The 19,499-nt window shown below is 53.0% G+C and overlaps 1 protein-coding gene across 1 annotated transcript in view; it reads right to left on the bottom strand.

Moving 5' to 3' along the window:
* SLC6A6 (solute carrier family 6 (neurotransmitter transporter), member 6) overlaps positions 1 to 19,499 on the bottom strand; it is a 56,063-nt gene that overhangs the window by 18,509 nt on the left and 18,055 nt on the right. The window contains exons 5-8 of the mRNA XM_011950672.1: positions 12,699 to 12,831; positions 4,087 to 4,221; positions 2,801 to 2,904; positions 2,545 to 2,669 (exon numbers count right to left, since the gene is read on the bottom strand). Of these exons, the coding sequence (XP_011806062.1) occupies positions 2,545 to 2,669; positions 2,801 to 2,904; positions 4,087 to 4,221; positions 12,699 to 12,831 (497 nt within the window). The remainder of the gene's footprint in view (positions 1 to 2,544; positions 2,670 to 2,800; positions 2,905 to 4,086; positions 4,222 to 12,698; positions 12,832 to 19,499) is intronic.

Below are 19,499 nucleotides of genomic sequence, written 5' to 3'. Positions count from 1 at the left end.
AAAGTTGAAGTTGGAGTCAAAAGCCGCAGCGTTTCCACCAAGGCTGGGGCCCTGCTGGTCCCCACAGAACATCAGCGCTGGCTCTGACTGGTCCACACCGAATGAGGAATCGAGTCCAGCCAGCTGCGAGACAGATGCAAAATGGGTTCCCACACCCCCAACCCACCAAGGACGTTGTGAAGATTCTCAATTCGCTCGTTTCTGTATTTTAGTTTTGCCTTTCTCAAGCCAGCCTCTGGGAGAGGGCCTGAGCGTCTTTCTCTAAAAGTGCATGGTGAACTCAAGAGAGAGAAGTCCAGGAGACATAATCTGGCCACTCCGAGAACCTCTGGATGCCTCTCTGCTAGCAGACAATGTGCCGTGCCACGTCTTGTTTGCACTCCGTTAGGCTAAATAATTATCTTGTTCAAATGCACTTCGCTCAATATGGTGCTTGTTAAAAGCTTATTAGAGAAATAATCACCCTTGATGTGCCGGCTGTTCAGACATCACCGTGGGGAATAAATGACAAGGTGTTTGAAGTGGACGGGAAAAAACAACTGAGATTGACAATATATGTGTCTATGAAAATACTTCGTTGTCCATGGAGGAAGATATATTGTATGTATCTATCTGTATCTCCCATTGCCAAATTCACTCCATACTCCTGGAGATTCCCACTCAGTTGCAATTGGTTTGCAAGCCCTCAGCTGAAAGCAAGCCATCTGCAGAGGAGGTATAAATCATCCCTGGCTCCCCCTCACAACTCTTAACTGCCAAACTCCCAAAGGGGCGTGGGGACTTCTGGAGTTACATTCGGCGTCCTCAGTCTCTGGCCTGCTTTTGGGGGCTCTTTGGGCTGGGTGGAGGGAACAGTACATCTGAGGGTCCACTTTGGAAGCAGAGACAGTGGAGAGGTGTGTGGGGGTGACATGTGGATTTGCTAAGGTGGTCCTGCAGTGTTGTCAGGGGTCTAAGGATGGGGCTGGGCAGTGTGCATCTCTGCCAAGCAAAGAAGACAGTGAGGAGGGGCCAGGGGCTCTGGGAGGTCACAGAGGCCCAGACAAATTCTCACACTGGAAGGGCCAGAGGTTGTTGCATGTGTCCAGGGTGGGCTGGGTGCCAGGAGGGGGATACCCTTGTGTCAGAAGGCCTGTCCAGCATGTGACAAGTGGAGAAATAGTGGACAGGATGTTCAGAAAGCCCTGTTGTAGCCCCACCTATCCCAAGCAAAGCCCTTGCTCTCAGGCTGCTGGTCTCCTCATCTGAGAAGGGAACATCTGGACACATGATGCTGAGGCACCTTCTGACCCTCCAATGCTAGGGCTCTAGGACTCAGGGACTGGGACATTGCCTCATGTTCCAAATACAGATGGCACAGGAGGTCAAGGGCAGTGGAATGGCAGGGCCTCTGGCTGTGTCTGGCCCTAGTCTATGGTGGTCCCTGAAGTTAATAACCCTCACGCTCTCCCATCGGCTTGGAAGGAGCCTCAGCCCAGGACCTTTGCCACCTCCAGGTAGCCCCAGGGTGGTTGTAAGAAATTAGGACATGGACGGGGTGGGGCTAGGGGCTCAGCATGTAAAATAACAAAACCAACTGATGACCATCCACAAAGTGAACTGTGCAGGGCCAGGGAAGGGTGGAGAGGCCAGAAAGGTGGACTTTGAGGATCCTGGGAGCCTGAGGGAATCCCATAACCCAAGCCACTGCAATTAAAGCTACAGGCCCAGGACCTCAAGCAGCCATGGCCGAGTCCCAGAATTGAGGCACCTGAGAGACTGCAGATTCTAGCAACTGAAGGCCCCATGATTCTCAGGTTCCAGAAGCACCTTGCTGGAATTCTGGGATCCCAGATTCCTAAGGTCCCCGTCTGTGCAGGGTCCGTGATTCTAAGACACTGGCATCCTCCATGCCTATGACTCCAGGTAGCCCGAGGAACAGCGCCTGGTCAACAGGGCCCACACCCCAAGGGGTGACATTGTACTTACAACCCACCCCCAGTTAGCTCTGCCACTGTCCCAGTAGGTCGTCCCCTCATCTACCCCCTCCCCCCACACACTGCACCCAGTGCCTACGGTGGTGCCTGACACAGAGTGGGGACTCGTTCACGAGAAATCGGTGGAATGGATGAATGCGTCTGCTTAGAGGGAGCGCGCTGGGAGCAAAGTGCAAAATACAGAAACCAAGGCTGAGAAGGTGGTGATGGAATGCCGATTGGTGGCTGACTTGGGCCTGAGTTAGGAAAGTGGTTTCTGTTGTGGAAACCAGGAGTTTGCTGGGGAAGGACAGGAGGCGGGGAAGACCACGCTAAGGTAGCTAAAAATTCCCCAACTTAACCACCCCCCATGCTTTTGCCACCCCTCAGGCCAAATTGCAATAAAAATGTTTAAAATTTGGCTTTTGTACTCTTTGATATTTGGGGGACATCTTGGTGGGGGGGGTCCATTTTAGAAACCAGGCTCGTCCCCCCTCAAAGCCCCCTGGGGTCTGGCTTCATGCCTGCAGTACTCGGCTTACACACTAGGTGGCAGTGCCCACCACCACTGCCACCGATACCACCGTACCTGACTCAGCCACATCAGCAATGTCCACCCCTTGCTCTTGTGCCATGAAGCCCAGGATGGAAAAAATTGCGAAGCCAGACACAAAACTGGTACCACTGTTCAGGCATCCCAGCAGCATACAGTCCCTAAGTTACACATATGTCAGGGAGCAAGTTAATTCACAACACAAGGAAGCCACGCTCCCTACTTCTCTTTTTCTTTAAACATCATCATCATCATTTCTAAAGTCCACCAGGCCCGCCGGCGCAACACTTGCCTGTACGAGTTGTACTTGTACTTATTGTAGCTCCCCAGTGAGGTCATAGCCCCGAGGCAGATGGCGTAAGAGAAGAATATCTGAGTCCCAGCGTCAATCCACACCTATGAGGGGAAGGGAGGTGGTAAGGAGAGAGGAGGGCTGTTAGAGCTGGCTTCCTGGAGGAGGCAGCAAGGGTTATGTCCACTCGGCGATGGGCTGGTGACGGGACCTTGCACATGCAAATGAAACATTTATGCTCGAATCCAAGGCGACTTTCACAGCAATACTGAGCTGCAAGGAGCCCAGAAATCAAACACCCCACCTCCCAGCGACCTAGCATCAGGGTTAAGAGGCTTCAGAAGCAGATGGATCTGGATTCCAACCCTGGAATGACACTGGACAAGTATCACTCCTGCAGCCTCAGTTTGCACATCTGTAAAATGGGCTCCATTGCCCTACCCCATAGAGCTATTTCCCAGGTTCAAAGAGTGGCGATTCAGCCCAGTGCCAGTTACACGGCAAGCCCGTAAGTCAAGGTTGCTGCCACCACCATTATTGTTACTGTTTGTGGACCCTCAAGTTAGAATGCGGAAGGAGGTCCCAAGGGACTACGCAGCCAAAGCTGCTCTCCAGAATCTTCACCAGGCAGCTCCAGAGGGTCAGGCAGCCACCTTCCCAGCTGTCCTCTGAGGCCGGCCAACCCCTCTTCCACCTGTGTCCTGTCCAGGGGGAAGGGCGGTGGGGAAGAAGAACACAGGCCTTTGGGAAGCAACCGGAAGGCCCTGGAGATTCGGGTCCTCAAACAAACCCAGAAAATCTCCCAGGGATTCTGCTACCTCCCTGAGGTCACGAGGCTGAGTGCCAGAAGGTGGGCTTTCGGTATCTGCCCCTCGACCCTCCAAGGCCATCGCCCGCAGCGCTCCAGGCCCCGGCTCTCCCATCCCCAGGATGCAGCAGCCCTTGTGGCTGCAGTGGGCAGAAGCTGGGTTCGAGGGGAGACTTGCTCATCAGAAGATTTCTCCCCCTTACCTGGTGCAGGGTCTAAAGCAGCCTCTCTAAGTGGCCAGCCTCAGACGTCCTTGACATGAAAACAGACGCACACAGCTAGAAAGGTCCGTCAGCACCGGGGATAGGCACACCCACCACAGGCCCAGTGGAAAAGTACCAGGGGGTGGTGGCCCAGTTAGACCTGTGCCCCGAAGAACCACGGAAGATGTGTTGCCAGCGGCCTCTGCCCCTGCCCTGTGCTGTGCTGGCCCAGCCCTGGGTGGGAGGGAGGACAGTGTGTCCCAGCCCCGCAGTACCTGTGGGTCCTCGAGGCGGGTGATGTCGGGATACAGATAGAACTTGATGCCTGCGCCCGCGCCCGGCAGCGTCAGCCCTCGGACCAGCAGCACCAGGAGCATGGCGAATGGAAAAGTGGCTGTGAAGTAGACGACCTGCGAGGGAGAGAGGGATTCAGGGGGTCATGGGCATCACTTGCTGCTGCTAAGAGTGTCCTCTCAGAGAGGCAGAGGGGAGCACTGGTCAGGATCAGGGGTTCTGGAGCCAAGTCTGCTGTCTCACTTGCTGTGCGGTCTTTGGCACATTGCTTAACCACTCTGGGACTCAGCTGCCTCATCTGTAATCTGGGTACATACAGGTACCTACCTCACAGATTTCTTTTCTTTCTTTTTTTTTTTCTAATTTGAGACGGAGCCTCGCTCTGTCACCCAGGCTGCAGTGCAGTGGCACGATCTTGGCTCACTGCAACCTCCGCATCCCGGGTTCAAGTGATTCTCCTGGCTCAACCTCTCGAGTAGTTGGGATTACAGGTGCCCGCCACCATGCCCAGCTAATTATTGTATTTTTAGTAGAGACGGGATTTTACTGGGTTGGCCAGGCTTGTCTCAAACTCCTGGCCTCAAATGATCCACCTGCCTCAGCCTCCCAAAGTGCTGGGATTATAGGCGTGAGCCACTGCACTGGCCCACCTCACAGATTTACTGAGATTAAGTGAAAAACATCCTATAAATAGTTTGTCCCAGGCACCATCTAAGCACAAAATACAGTGTTGGATAAGACAGAAAACAAATCCCTGCCTTTGTGGAACTGACATTCCAGGGTGTAGAGGTGGAAAATGCAAAATCAGAGAGTTAGCGATCAAGTGCACGTGTAGAAGGCTCAGCCCAGTGGTTGCCAACCATGGCATGTGCCGATGACATGCAGGTCATGTTAGTTAACAACTAACCACAATGTTGGTATGATTCCTATGGTTAGGGATCAGATAAGCATGGATTCAAATCCCAGCTCTGCCCCCTCATTTGCTGTGTGATCTTAGGCACATTGCTTAACCTCTCTGGACCTGTTTCCTCATGCGTAGAATTCAGATAAGAGTAATAGGAGCCCCTCACCAAGGGGTGAGGTGAGGATTCAATGGGATGATGCTTGTAACACTGCCACTCAGTAGGTGCTCTAGAAAGGGGGCCTGTTGTTGACACTGATTTTGCTGGAAGGACGGGACCTTCAGGGAAGAAAATGAGGCCTCTCAAAGGCCCTTAACTGGGAACAGGAAAGGCTCCCTACTTCACCGGGCCTCTGGGAGACCCATGGCCTTCCCTGGGTCACACTGCATGTTCCAGACAGGCCAAGATCAGGTGTGAGGTAGGGACTAGAAATGATGTGGCCATCTCCTCCCAAGGACCTTCTCTCTTCCTGTCCTGCAAGCACTGTTTGTGGCATCAGTTCTCATGGATGGATTTTCCCATCTTATTCAACACAAGGAGCTTCCAGACAGGGTTTATGCCTGGGAGGAGCTCAAAGGTGCCTGGCTGAATGGACGGTGAGATCCTAGTGTTTCAGGCCGGGCACTGGCTGAGTAGAAACATCCCAGGCACAAGCCCACTTCATCCTCACCATGCCCCCCAGGACAGTGGTTTACAGTGGAGAAACTGAGGCTGGGTGGGCTTTAAGGACTTGCCCAGGGCATCAATGGAGTCCAGGATTTGAACCCAGAGCCTGTGGAGGGCTAACCTCTGAGCAGAAAGGCATGAAGTATTTTACTTCGACAGTGGCCACCTCGAAACACTGAGACTGGCTGGCAGAGTCCTGGGCCACATCTGGGGATCGGGGACCTGGGAGGAACCACTGCACGGTCAATGCGCCCGTTTTACAGGAGAGGAAATTGAGATGACGAGAAAAGGAGGAATGTGCCCATGGAGTTGGGGGTGCAGTGACAGGGCACTGCTGGGGCCCAGGTATGTAACAAACACTGACAGATAGTGACAGAGCCCAAAACCTCACCTAGATGGCACCAGGACCCTCGACAGAGCACATTCTCGTGGCCATGATCCCTTTGAGTAGAAACAATGAGAAAGGGACTTCGGGAAAGGGCAAAAAGGAAGCTTTCAGGGCCTGCTTAGCTCAGCTGCCCTCAGCCCAATAACCCCCAGGCAGTGTTTATTGAGCACTTACTGTATACCTAGCACTGTTCCAAATGCTGTGACGTCTATTCTCACTGGCTCCTGCCCTAACCCTCTGAGGTAAGTTTTATTACTATCTCCATTTTGCAACAAGAAAACTGAGGCCCAGAGAGAGTCCATCACTTGCCCAGGGTCACATGGCCTTAAGCAGCAGAACGGGGACCTGCCCCACAGCCCACACATAGGAGACTGGCAAAAAGCCTCCCACAACTGGCAGTTTATTGACTCTCCCCAAGAGCAGAGGGCAGCCAGGAGGGAGGCCCGCAGGTCTGAATCCAAGCTTAGAGGCTGGCTTGCCATGAGACCTCCAGGAAGCCGCTGTCCCCTCTAGACTCTGTTTCCCCACCTGGAAGTAAAGGGTTGGGACTGCAGGAGCTCTGAGGTTGCCTCCCACTCTGCCACTCTAGGTCGAGGGGTAGAGAGGCTGTGGGTCAGCTGGGGAGCCACCTCTACCAGGGGTTGTACGCTGCCTCTGCCACCCCTTGCTAGTGACCTGGGTGGGCCTCAGCTTCCCCATCTGTCCACTGAGGATACGGGAACGCTGACCTTGCTCGCTGGCCCCTGGCCTGCCGTGAGCATTCAAGAAGCCTCCTTGGCCAGCGCTGTCAGGATGGCCCTCCAACACTGAGAGGGTGGGTCCTACTCCTGCCTCTGCCCCCAGGCGTCCTTTGTTCCTCCAGGCCTCAGTTTCTCCAGCCACCGTCATCTTTTCTCCCTGAGGCCAGGAGCCCACATGATTTCCCAAGGATGGGAAGGCAGACGTGGAGGGCTGAGGCACATCAGGAAGCCACAGAAGGGGGGAAGAAGTGAAAAAAGAAAACCAGCCTGCCTCTCCCTTCCTGAGGACAGACGGCCAGGCAGCCAGGCGCCCCAACCAGTTCCCACCTCTGGGGCCCTTTGTGGGCCACACCCGGGCTGGCGAACAATAGCTGCTGACAGCAGCCCCGCAGGGGTCTCCAGAGGGCGGCCACTTCAAAGCCAGCCAGGCCTCCACTGGGCCAAAGCCTCTGTGGCCAGAGGGCTTTGTGTCAGGGACAGGGGTGTGGAGGTGGCTTTTCTTGTTTTCCCCTAGTTAGTTTATTTAACAAGCACTTACGCAGTGCAGATTTTGTACGGGGCACTCAGCTAAGAGCTTCATGAGTTCCAACTAATTTAATCCTCAGACAACTGAGAAGAGCCAGGCACCAGCCTCACCTGCATTTTCTAGATGAGGAGACTGCCCAGAGAGGTGGGGGCACCTGCCTGGAATCACAGAGTTAGTGGTGGCAGATGCGGGATGGATCCAGGCCAGCTGGTGTCAGGTCCCCACACCTTTGGGATGTGTGTCATTGTTCCTCCCCAAATCCTGGTCACACCATGTCAGCCATGTGAAGGGAAAATAAAATCTCAGGACCCCAAACTCACTATGCAGAAGGAAAAAGTTAAGCTTGGGAACTGAGTCTCACACACACACACACACACACACACACACACACACACACACACACACACAAAACCGGCCTGCCTTCTGTTCTTCAGCAGAGAGCTGTGAGATACAGGCCACATATCTCCCCAGGCAGCCTCCCTCACCCTGACAATGTAAACTCACAGCTCATCTTCACAGGTACGGGACAAAGCGACAAGAAATTAGCCATCTGCCCACACGTCCAGGCATGTGTCTCCTTCCTCCACCGTGTGTGCACCCTACCCTGTGGAAAATGTGTGTGTTCTCTACCCTATGGAAAATGCAGATTTGCTGAGAGACACCATGCATAACTATCTGAATTACCTATTCCTCTGTCCCCTCCTGCTGTTTCCCCTTACGTTTTTTTTTTTTTTTTTTGAGACACGGTCTCTGTCGCCCACGCTAGAGTGCAATGGTGCAATCAAAGCTCACTGCAGTCTCAACTTCCCGGGCCTAAGAGATCCTCCTACCTCAGCCTCCTGAGTAGCTGGGATACAGGTATGCGCCACCATGCCCAGCTAATATTTGTACATTTTAGTAGAGACAGGGTTTCGCCATGTTGACCAGGTTGGTCTTGAACTCCTGAACTTAAGCAATCTGCCCTCCTCTGCCCCCCAAGTGCTGGGATTACAGGTGTGAGCTACTTCTCTGGGCCTCCCCTTTATATACTGAGGTTCTCAAAACCCTCTTTGGAAAAAGTGCAGGCCACAGACCCGACTGTGGCTCGTGTCTCTTTTTCCTGGGCACATCTTCAAACTTGGCAAAATAAACCTCTAAGCTGATTGAGCCCCCTGACTCAGATGGGTTTTGGTTTACAGCAGCAGGTTTGAAAGCCACTCTTGCTTTGCAGAATCTGCTGCTCCGAGGACAAGCCCCTGAGAGCCATGCTTTCAACTTTTCCGTGGCTTCCCCGGGATCCCCAAGGGAGAGGCTGGTGCCCGCCGCTGCCGGGGCCTCTGGTGGTGCCCAGCAGGCCTTGCCGTGGGACATGGTATTTTTCCACTCTTGCTGGTGAACCTTCGTGGCTCCTCTGAGCCCTAGACCCAAAAGCCCTGTGGCCCAGTTGTCCGGGAAAACTTGCAAGGACAACTTTCTCCATTCCCTCTGGGCAGTAGAAAAGAGGGTGGCTGAGCAGCAGGGGGAGCCGGGCATCTTTGGGAAGTAAGGTCTGGGCAGCAGCAGCAGGGGGAGCTGGGCATCCTTTGGGAGGTAAGGGTCTGGGCAGCGGGGCTCACCATTGATCCCAGAGATTCTAGGCAGGCCCCGAGGGTCCTCAGCACCCGGGCTGTTGGTGAGGGGCTTCACTAACTCATTTCACATAAGGGGAAGGTGAGGCTGAGAAAGTGAAAGTGCCTTATCCAAAGTCATGCAGTTTGGGGGATCCAGAGCTAAAAGGATGTGGCTCTGACTTCGCCCGCTTTGCTTTTAACCAGGCAAAAAAGAGCTGTTCCAGAGGCCAACAGCGAAGAGCCCCAGCCTCAGTGAACATCCGTGCTCACTCCAGGGCCTCCTCCCCGTGCATCTGCAGGGCTTGCACTTCCTATGTGCGTGTCTGGATCTCTGCCCCCTTCCCAGACCCCACTCTGTGACAGCAGGGACATGCCTGGCACATGCCCTACTTATGGCATCCTCAGGCTGGCATGGGGGTGGGCACAGGAGGTGGAAGAGTGTGGGGCACCCATGTCGGGAGTGGGGCTGCCTGGGTCCAAATCCCAGCAGAGCCACTGACAAGCTGTGTGATGCTGGGCAAGGTAATAAGCCTCCCTGAACCTGAGTTTCCCCATCTGTACAATGGGACTAATAACCACACATACTCCAAAACATGAGGAGGATTCAATGAGCTACCCAGCAGCACTGAGAACGCTACCCGGCACTCACGGGCTACTGCGCTTTCGCCACCATTATCACCATTTGTTGAACGGACTAATGGCAGCCTAGTTTTGAACCCCTGGAATAGTGAAAATTACAAAAAAGGAAACTGCAACCTAGAGAGGCAAAGTGATTTGAACTCAGATCCTGAGCCTTTCAGGCTGGGGCTCTCCCTCCATTACCCTCCTACTCCTCCTTGCTGGACTAGACACGAGAGCAGGGCCTTGGCAGGATGAGGTCCGTCTGCTGCCCGTGGGCCCAGCCCCCACGTCAGCCACAAACCTGGTCTGTGGCCAGGGCTGGAAGCCATGGCCAGCGAGCAGTCAGCCTCTCAGCCATGGGGCTTGAGGAAGTCCACAGAGCCTGACTGTGTTTGTCTTGGCTTCTCTGGCCTGGCCCAGGCTCTGCTATTGTTCTGGGAATCACGCCCACCCTTGGGAGGCCTAGAGCCACCCCACGAAGGAGGTTGTTGCTAAGGATGACATGGGAGGACCCCGGGAAGGTCAAGTCTTTGCTCGGCCACAGCTGCAGCCTGGTGCCCTCTCTTCTGGCTTTGACACTGCTCTCCTGTGTTCTGCATTATGGCTCAAAAGTTGCTCACTGTCCCTGGCGGACATCAGCCTCCTCCATCAGACTGGGTGCTCCCCAAGGGTCTGGGTCAAACACACCTCAGGGCCTTTGCACAGGCTGTCCCTTCTACCTGGAGATTTTCCCCTCCATATACTCACCTGGCTCAGCCCTTCACTTCCTTCACATCCTTGCCTAGAGTCACTTTCTTGGTAGGCCTTGCCTGGCCACCCTATTTAAAATTGCTCCCAACACTCCCCATTGTCCTCTGTTTGACCTTTTCCCATAGCTCGCATCCCCATTTGACTCATTTTTCGCATTCACCTTGTTACAACCTGACTCTTCCTGCCAGGCCATCAGCTCCTGGAGCACAGGAATTTGTGTCTGTTTTGTGAACCACTGCATGTCTCCCAGTGCTGTTTCTACAAAGCACCTGGCACATGGTAGAGGCTCAAAAAATACTAGTGCATAAGTAAGTGATGATGTCTCCAGCACTGCTGAGGACCAGTGCTCACAGAAACTTCCTCACTTCTGTGTGAGGAAAGTGAGGCAGAGTGAAGAAGGGCATGGTGGCGTGTGCCTGTGGTCCCAGCTACTCAAGAGGCTGAGGTGGGAGGATGGTTTGAGGATGGCTTGAGCCCAGAAAGTGAGCTGAGATCAAGCCACTGCATTTCAGCCTGGGCAAAAGAGGCAGACCCTGCCTCAAATTTAAAAAAAAAAAAAAAAGAAGGAAATTAGCATTTACAGAACCGTCTGTGCCAAGCATTATGCCAGGTGTTTAACACACCTCATTTTAACCCTTACTATCACTTATTTTATAGAGGAGGAAACTGAGGCTCAGAGAGGAGGAAGTGACCTTGGATAAGTCACTTGACCTCCCTAAGCCTGAGTTTTCTCATTGTTTAAAGAAAGGAATAAAATGGTGTGTTTGTAAGATGGAGCACCGGGGTAGCACAGTGAGGGCGCTCTCCAAGGAGGTGCAGGAAATACCCATGTCCCCTGCTCCTGCCTGTTCCGGGCAGGACCGTGCTCACTGGTGTGCAGGGGCAGGTGTTCAAGGCCTGGACTGCTTCCTTTCCACCCCGGGCTTCAGGATGGCAGGGTGGTTCTGCCCCAAGAAACAAGCAGAGGGCACTGTGTGTGTTGGAGAGGGGTACACAGGATCACCATCATTCTACCTCTTGCAACCCTGGAGTCCCAGGTCTTGCAAGGGTAAGTGACTGGAGTAATTACTTGAATCTCTACAAATCTGGGATTTCGCCTCTTTGGGGGCTCTTTATCCAGGCAGAGCACATTCCTCAACCCTCAGTTCCACTTTGTGGCTGGGGCAGCTAAGGTCACTGCTCACAGCTCCATCTGGAATGCTACCTTAAGACACTTCCTTTGACTTTTGGGGTTTTTTTGATCTTAAAGAGATGTTCCCTTTTTTGGGATGTGAGTCACTGGGGAAAGCGTTGAGAGGGCACCATCTAAAGGCAGATGAGCAAATGCCTTTGTTCTTGATAGCTTAGGGCCCTGGGTTCAGGCTTACACCTGTGATCACAACAGACCCCTGGACCAGCCTTTGGCATCAGCATAGCCATGACAACAGCCAGTGTCTAGGTTATTAGGGAACAGTCGGCTCTAGTTAGTAACAGGTAACGTTTCAGTTATTGGTTAACATTTTCACTATTGCTAATATATCAGTTATACCTAAACCCTTAAAATTACAAGCTATTGCTAATCTATCAGTTATACCTAAAACCTAAAAATTACAAGCTAACATTTTACATTTGTTAATCACTAACATCCTAGTCACTATGTGACATGTTAATCAGCAGCAAACACTCTAGTTATGAATAATACTTTGGTTAACAGCTAACATCTTGGCCATGAGTGGATGATTTAATAATCAGCTAACACTTTCCTGAACAACTAACACTGGAGGTGCCGGCTGAAATGTTAGTTATAAGATAACTCCGTTAATCTGATTTAGCAGCTAAAATCTAAGCCAGTGCCTCTCAATCCATAAAGTGCGTTTGGATTATCTGGGGGTAAGGTTACAACACAGTCTGAGTTTGTAGGTGTGGGGCAGGCCCACGAAGCTCCCCGCAATGCTAATGGGAATGCTCGTGGCCCCCTCTGCAAAGCGAGGGTCCATGCTGTGGCTAATGGCTCTTACCACGGTTGCTGGCTAACCTCCTGTTACCAGCTAACCTATTTATTAGAAGTCCAACACTAGCTATCTGCTACCATCTGCACTGACTGCCAACACCTTGAGATGAGAAAGCTGTGGTGGGTGGGGCTAGGTTGTGTAGGCTCCAGAGAGCCTGACTCTTCAGTATTCAGGAATTCTGTGAGCTGGTCTTTAAACCGTCAGCAGCTTGAAAGCAGATATGGTGGGAGCACTGACACCATGAAACGGACAAACACTACACACCTGGGTTTCACTTTTTTCCAGAGGGCTGGCTTATCAGCATACCACCACCGGCCACCTCCCTCCTGGGGCGTGGCTAATTGCAGGGAGGAAGTGGGGGAGAGGGCCAGCCTGGCACAGCTCTCCAGGAGTCAGGGGAGGGACAGAAGTCCAACTTACCTTCCCAGTGGACCTGACGCCCTTCCAGATGCAGAAGAAACACACTAGCCAGACTAAAAGAAGGCAGAGAGCGAGGTCCCATTTCAGAGAGCCTGGGTGGTCGATTCCAGGGGACAAGCTCAGCACGTTGCGCCTTGAAGCAAACACAGAGCCAGAAGTCAGTAAGGGGCCTGGCCCCGGAGTAGAGAGAGCCAAGGCCCAGACATTAACAGGCTGGGGGTCAAATCCCACCTGAGGCGCTGCATTTACATGTCACCTCACCTTTCCAAACCCAGGAATCCCCATTTGTCTTGAGACAGAATTGTTGCAAAGAAAAGGATGGACTCAGACTCCAGATTCAGGCAAAATCAGGTTCAACTCAGTCTGGCCTCAGGCAAGTTAAGGAACCCCTGAGCCTCAGTTTCCTCATCTGTGAAATGGGCACTGATTTTCTGCTGGGACTTCAGCAGAACCTTCTTCAGTGTGCCAAACACTAGGTTCAATTCTCAGCTCTACTGTTCGTTCCGTCACTGACAGAAGGAAGTTAGCCAACTTTCCCAGACCGCCGGCTCCTCATCTGTAAAATGTTGCCCTCCCCCAACATTCTCCCTTGTTATTTTATTCACCCCTGTGTAACCTGGATCTCTCACTAAAATGTAAGTCACACAAGATCCTAAATTCAGGGTCTGGGATGCAGCTAGCACTTGATAAACCTTTGCAGATGTAACTGTGGTGTTCAGATGCCCAGGGAAGCTTCAGGCAATGGCCAGCACCTAAGCAGCGCTGGTTTCCTCCCCTGCCCTGCCAGGGTTTTGAGGGTCTCAGAGAGAGGCAGGTAAATGGTTTGAAGGATAACTGGCACCGGACAGCCACCAACCCTGCCCAGGACGACACGGCAAGAGCATGGGTCTTTGGAGTCCAGACCTAAGCTTCCCGCCAATCCGAGCTGATTCCTGCTGTCCTGCTAAACAGGCACACAAGCACCTACTCACAGACATTCTTGTGGACGACAGCACCTGAAAGCAGGCCAGGGCGGTGCAGGGTACTGACAGCCCAGGCCATGAAACTTGATGCCAGAAGTGGCATCCATGGTCCCAGAGCTCTGGCTGCTGTAACAGTGATCGAGGACAGCTACACTGAGCACAGGGACATCGGCCCTGCCCACTGGGCCTCGCAGGTTACCTGTCCAGCACAGGCTGCTGGCCACACCACGCTCCAGGGTGTTGCGAACCCCTGGAAGAAGCTGAGTTTCCTTCTAATGGGAGTCAGCTCCCTGCCTGAAGGTCACATTCCCATGCAGGAGGGGCAGGGAGTGAAGTGTGACTCTTTGCCTCAGTTTCCCCTTTTGTAAAATGGGAATAACAGCTCCCACCCAGGATGCTCTTGGGAAAGCATTCTGGAACATCCCAAGCTTTCAGCCAGTCCGTGGGATTACCCCCACAGTCAGGGCTCTGGTTCTCAGAACACACACTGGGCTAGACCCTTTATCATTTTTTTTTTTCTAGAGAAGCTTCAACATAAGGACTTTGAATAAATCCAATATTCCCTTCTCAACTGGCATTCAAGTAAGGCCTTTCTTTAGTTCACTGCTGTGTTCCCAGCACCTAGAACAGCACCTGGCCCATTGGAGAAGCTCAATAAAGACGTGTTGAGTGAATAAGTGAATGAGCGGACTCAACTGGGAGGACAGCAAGTTCACATGTCGCTGTAGGACCAATCCGTGAAATACTCCCACTAACAGCCATAAGAAGGGACAGCCTTTCTTTGCCCTTTCCTTGCTGGTCACAGTGATATCAGTGGGCTCCCCCTGGCACCTGATAATGTCATTCTGATAATGCTGACGGACTAAATAAAAGTCACCAGCAACCAACTGCTTTCCAAGGCCTTTTCAGTTTATCTCATCTGATCCAAGGAGTAGAGGCCATTCACTTCATTTTACAGATGGGGAAAATCAAGGCTTGGAGGGTCCACTTGCCCATGGTCACAGAGCCAGCAGGTAACACAGAGCTGCCACCCCAAGCCCACTCCTGAGTGACTCCAAAACCAGTGCTCTCTCTACTCCACTACAGTGTTGACGTGATTTTAAGAGAAAACAGAGCCTAAATTTTAAAAACAATCTCTTCAGTCCTCTGCTATATGCTGGGATCACCTGGCACCTTGGGGCAGGGGGCATCTCTATAGGGCAGGCTGGCAGCCAACCCATCCCAGCTGGGGCCCTGCCAAGCATGTGGATCTGGCGCCTGCCATGGCTTTAAAACAAAAAGCCTTTCCTCATTCTGCAGGGCTCAGCACCTTCAATGAAAGCCAGGGCAGGCTGGGCAGTGGCCCAAGACTTCCTTGTGAATGGGCAGCACCAGGAGAGGAGGAAGAGCACCTTTCCACCGTCTCCCAGGCCCTCCAGGTGCACTCTCCTTGGTCTCAGAGGAAGCCTCCCTGAGGTTCTGGAAGACTCACTGTAGAGCCCCCGTCTGTCTTCTGCTGTCCTGTCCCACGCTGGGGAAATGTCTGTCTTGCCCACCAGACCCTGAACATCCCAAGGACAAGGGCTTTATATGCTGCTGAGATGTCCAGCCACAAGACAGCCTTTCCTTTGATTCTTCAGGACGAGCTGGCTGAGAAGCTTAATACCGTGGAGCCCCGATTGTGACCATACCCAGCCTGTGGCCAGCTGACCCAACAGCATCTGCCTTTCTCCCACCACCATCCTGGGCAAACCAGTGGTGCCCAATACTGATGGGAGGCTGCCACACTGGCTTGTTCGGGGCAGCTGACCAGCTATGCAGTCTACAACAAAGAAAATGAGTCCTCCGCCTGCTTCTCCATTGCTGGTGGTAGTCCCTTTGCAGGATCTCATGGTGGCATCCAGGGATGTTTGCTTTGACCAGGCAATTCCATTCCCAGGATTATCTTCTATAGTTACACCTGCACGGGTGGCCAGAGACACAGTACCCACCCCAAGCAGTGCTGTCTGTAGAGTGAAAGGTTGGAAAGGACTCAAATGTCCATTAAGAGGAGCTTGTAAACTGTGAAGCAGGCACACACTGGAACACAAGGCTCGGTGTAAAACAATGGGAAGGTTCTGCGTCCTACTAAGGAGCTAGGTCCTGGAGACAAAATGCAGGAAGGGAAGCAAGGTGAAGAACAGTGCATGAGACATGCTCCCTACTGTGTAAAGAGGGAGGGAGACAGAGACACATTTGTACTTGAATACACACATACTATTTTTGGCAGGACACACAAGAAGCTGGTGGCAGTTGCTGCCTGTGTGGGGGAGGGGGATGCACTTTGCAATGTAGTTTTGCACTACTTCAATGTTTTTAATGTGCACATATCACCTTTATAAAAGTTATTTTAAATTCTTGAAAAGCTTTATAACGGGCCATGTGAATGTATCTCATCAATCAGGATTTGTCACAACACAGCCTGACACAGGCTCAGGGCCAGAGCAACTGACATTCTTTCCAAAGATATCTCGGGCAGCCATGCCGGCTGAATCTCGGGCGGGCCCCTCCACAGTCCCTTCCGTGTCTGACTTCCAGAGTCTTCCCAGCCAGAGAGCAGTCGATCAGGATCCAGCCAATCCCTACCCAGTGGTGAGGGCGTGCTCAGCAAACTGTAGAGTGCCATGCCGGGGGAACGCCATGGTGCACTGCCACTCACCTGTGCCTCCTAAGCACCCCAGGAGGAAGCTGCACAGGCTCCCTACAGTGTTAACACAGCTCTCCCAGCACACTGTCTCTGCCCCTGTCCAGGCCCCTGACACCCCCAGGATGATTTCCAGCAGCCTCTTCATCCTCCCTCCACTCCTGCCCCCCACAAGTCAGAGGGAATCTATTAATACCTATGGCAGGCCACATCCCTCCTCTGCTCCACATCCTCCAGAGGCTCCCACTCCACAGCCAACACAGCTCGCCTGACCTTGCCATTCAGACTCAGACACTTTTAAGAATGAGTGGGTGCCAATTAGTAATCACACAGGTCAACGGGTGTAAAGGGGAAGTGTTCTGGGCAGGCTGGGGGTGCGGGCGCTCAAGCCCTACCCTCATCCCCCAGACTGCACCATCACTTCCTCCTCCTTCAGCCACCCTAGCTGCTGTCTGGGACATTCCCTGAACAGGTCGAACGCGATCCTGCCTTAAGGACTCGGACCTAACTGCTTCCCTCGCTCACTTGTTCCAAAGCTTCCTCGTCCCTTTCCTTTAGGTCTCTGTTCAAAGGCAACATCCCCAGGGCAGCTGTTCCTGGCCACCCTCTGTAAAAAATATCCCTGGTCACTCTTCTTCCCCTGCCCAGGGCCTGTTTCTGATCACTTACTGCTTTTATACTATAATTTTATATGTGCTATCTATTTAATGTCTGTCTGTCCCATTAAAATGTCAGTCCCAAGAAGGCAGGGTCTATGTCTTGATCACTGAACAGTGCTTGGCATGTAATAAGTGTTCAGCGGACATTAGTTGAATAAATTAATTATACCCATTTGGTTGATGGGGAAACTGAGGCTCAGACAGGTTCAGGAATGCACCCGAAATCACTCAGATAGAAATCAACCCTGGATCTGGTTCCTTTTTTCTGATGCCACCCTGGGGACCAGCCACCTCATGTGCTGGGCCTGGTGCTGACCTTGGCAAGGGCCCCAGCATCCCCAGCTTCCTCATTTCTCTCATGCAGAGGGAGGAGACTCCGAGGTAAGCTGCATTCTTGTCCAAGAATAGTAATGATTCACTCCAGGGTGGGATCCAAAAAAGAATTGCCTGGACGTCTGTTTTGAGTCGGCCGCCCTGCTGCCGTCCAGCCGGCACTCAGAGATGTAAATACGTCCTCCTAGCAGGCCAAATCGTTTCCTTTTGACTGCAGGCCAGCCATTTATTGGCCATGGTTCTCCCCTGGAGACTGGCAGAGGCAACAATTATAAAAGGGCCCGTCCGCCCAGAGCATGGGGCCGTGTAGCCTTTCTCCACCGCCTCCTCCTTCCGACAGCTGCAGGGGAAGATTGGCTGAGCAGGCCTTGTTTGCAAATATGACTCCTTTCTTTGATTCTAATAAAGTCTAATGATACGTGCCGAGCTCCCGGGGGGCTCTGGAGGAGCCTAGGAGGAGGGCACGGCTCCAGCCTGATGGAGGGCATCTGGCCAGGTCTGGCCCTGCCTGTCCTCCAGCGCAACCTTGGGACAGAGGTGACCCCAGACAGCAAGGAGCAGCAGGGGGACAAAAGCTCTGCTTCCCCATCCCAGAGCAACTCGGCACTCAATCATAAAGCCAGCGTGAAATGACTGTCTCTGGGGCCCCGGTGGCTTCTCATGAGGATCTGGGAAAGTGCAGCTCACTGGCTCCTACTGAGAATGATGGCTTAGCACTGCACACAGGGTGGGCATAGGGGTTCAGGCTGAGAGAAGACCCCACAAGTAACCTGGGAGTGGGGAGACACACACGTGGCACAATGTGACCTGTGACCATGGACTTGGGCTCCCAGGCCTGGCCTGGGCTCTGGGCTGGTGGCTGGTAGGGACACGAACAAAAGGTTAGCTGGAGGCAGGATGCAGTGCTGAATGCCAGGGCTGGAAGCTTTGCTCCTTCTAGCTGCGTGTGTGACCTCGGGCAGGGCACTGCCATTCTTGCATCGTCAGTGTCCCATGGCCCCCTGCAAAGTGCATCCCTGGTCTTAGCTCCATAACGCTCAAGCCAGGCTGTGAGTCATTGGGACCACGCTACTTCTGTTTACAGAGAAGAGGTGAGGTCACTGCCTTAAGGTCGTGCAGCTGGGATGTGTGGGAGCCAGAGTTGGGCTGTGTCTCTCCTGACAAGGAAAGGGGAATGTCACCCATTGCTGCTCTGCTTTCTCCTCTGTGAAAACAGAGGGAGGAGGGGCTGGCCGGGAGGGTCAATAGGGACCTTCCCTGCCCAGAAGCCAGGAGATAGCTCCGCTCCCCCGGTGCCTCGTACCCCTGACTTCCAGAGACTCCTGAGCACCTGCCAGCAGCACCTGCTGAAGGAAAGGACAGGCCAGGGACCTATGCATCTGACGCATGTAAGAGAAGTGGAAGGAAGCAATGGCTGGGCCTGGGCTTCAGCTTGAGGGCCACCAAGACCAACCTTCGAGGGTATCCTCACTGCTCTGCCGCCCAACCGGCTCCCAGACAGCAACGCGCAAAAAACTCCGACAAGATTCACTTGAGAGAAACCTCAGAGCCAGACGCTGCAGGGTTGGTGGCTATCTTCAGGGGGATTCAGATAAGTTTCACCCCAAAGGGAACCCAGACCTGCTGAAGGCTGAGGCCTCTGAGGCCCCATATACATCCAGCCTCTCTTTCCCACCAGTGTGTTCCCTAAGGAATCACAAAAATCACATTCAATTCAGTCACACCACCTCCCTTCTCATATACCTTCCATGGTTTCTCCTCCAAGAGAACGAAGTTCAAATGTACCCGCCTAACATCCAAGGCTTTGACCCTTCTCCCTGGCCCTACCTGGCCCTCACCTGTGCATCCTATGCTCTAGCCGAACCATCCCAAATACTTATGTGCTTTCAGCACGCTGACTCTGCATGGGCTGTTCCTCCTACCTAGACTGTCTTGTCATTCTCCTTTTCTGCCTAGTGAGCTTCTACTCATCCATCAAAGCCCAGTTCACATGCTCCTCCATCTGCAGATGGGGAAGTGAGCCAGAGAGAGGTAGTGATTTGCTGCTCCACACAGGTGAATGCAGACATGGAACTAACGAGGAGATTCAGCACCCAGTGGGCACTTGCTGTGTTGAAATAGTCTCAGTCCTTTCTGTCAGGGTGAGATCATAGCATGGGAAAAGCCATGAGAGGGTTCTGAGCTG

Source organism: Colobus angolensis, unplaced genomic scaffold, assembly GCF_000951035.1.
Source record: "Colobus angolensis palliatus isolate OR3802 unplaced genomic scaffold, Cang.pa_1.0 Scaffold31, whole genome shotgun sequence".
NCBI lineage: Eukaryota > Metazoa > Chordata > Mammalia > Primates > Cercopithecidae > Colobus > Colobus angolensis.
The sequence above is the reverse complement of the archived record's forward strand: the minus strand, read 5'-3'. Positions and strand labels throughout refer to the sequence as shown.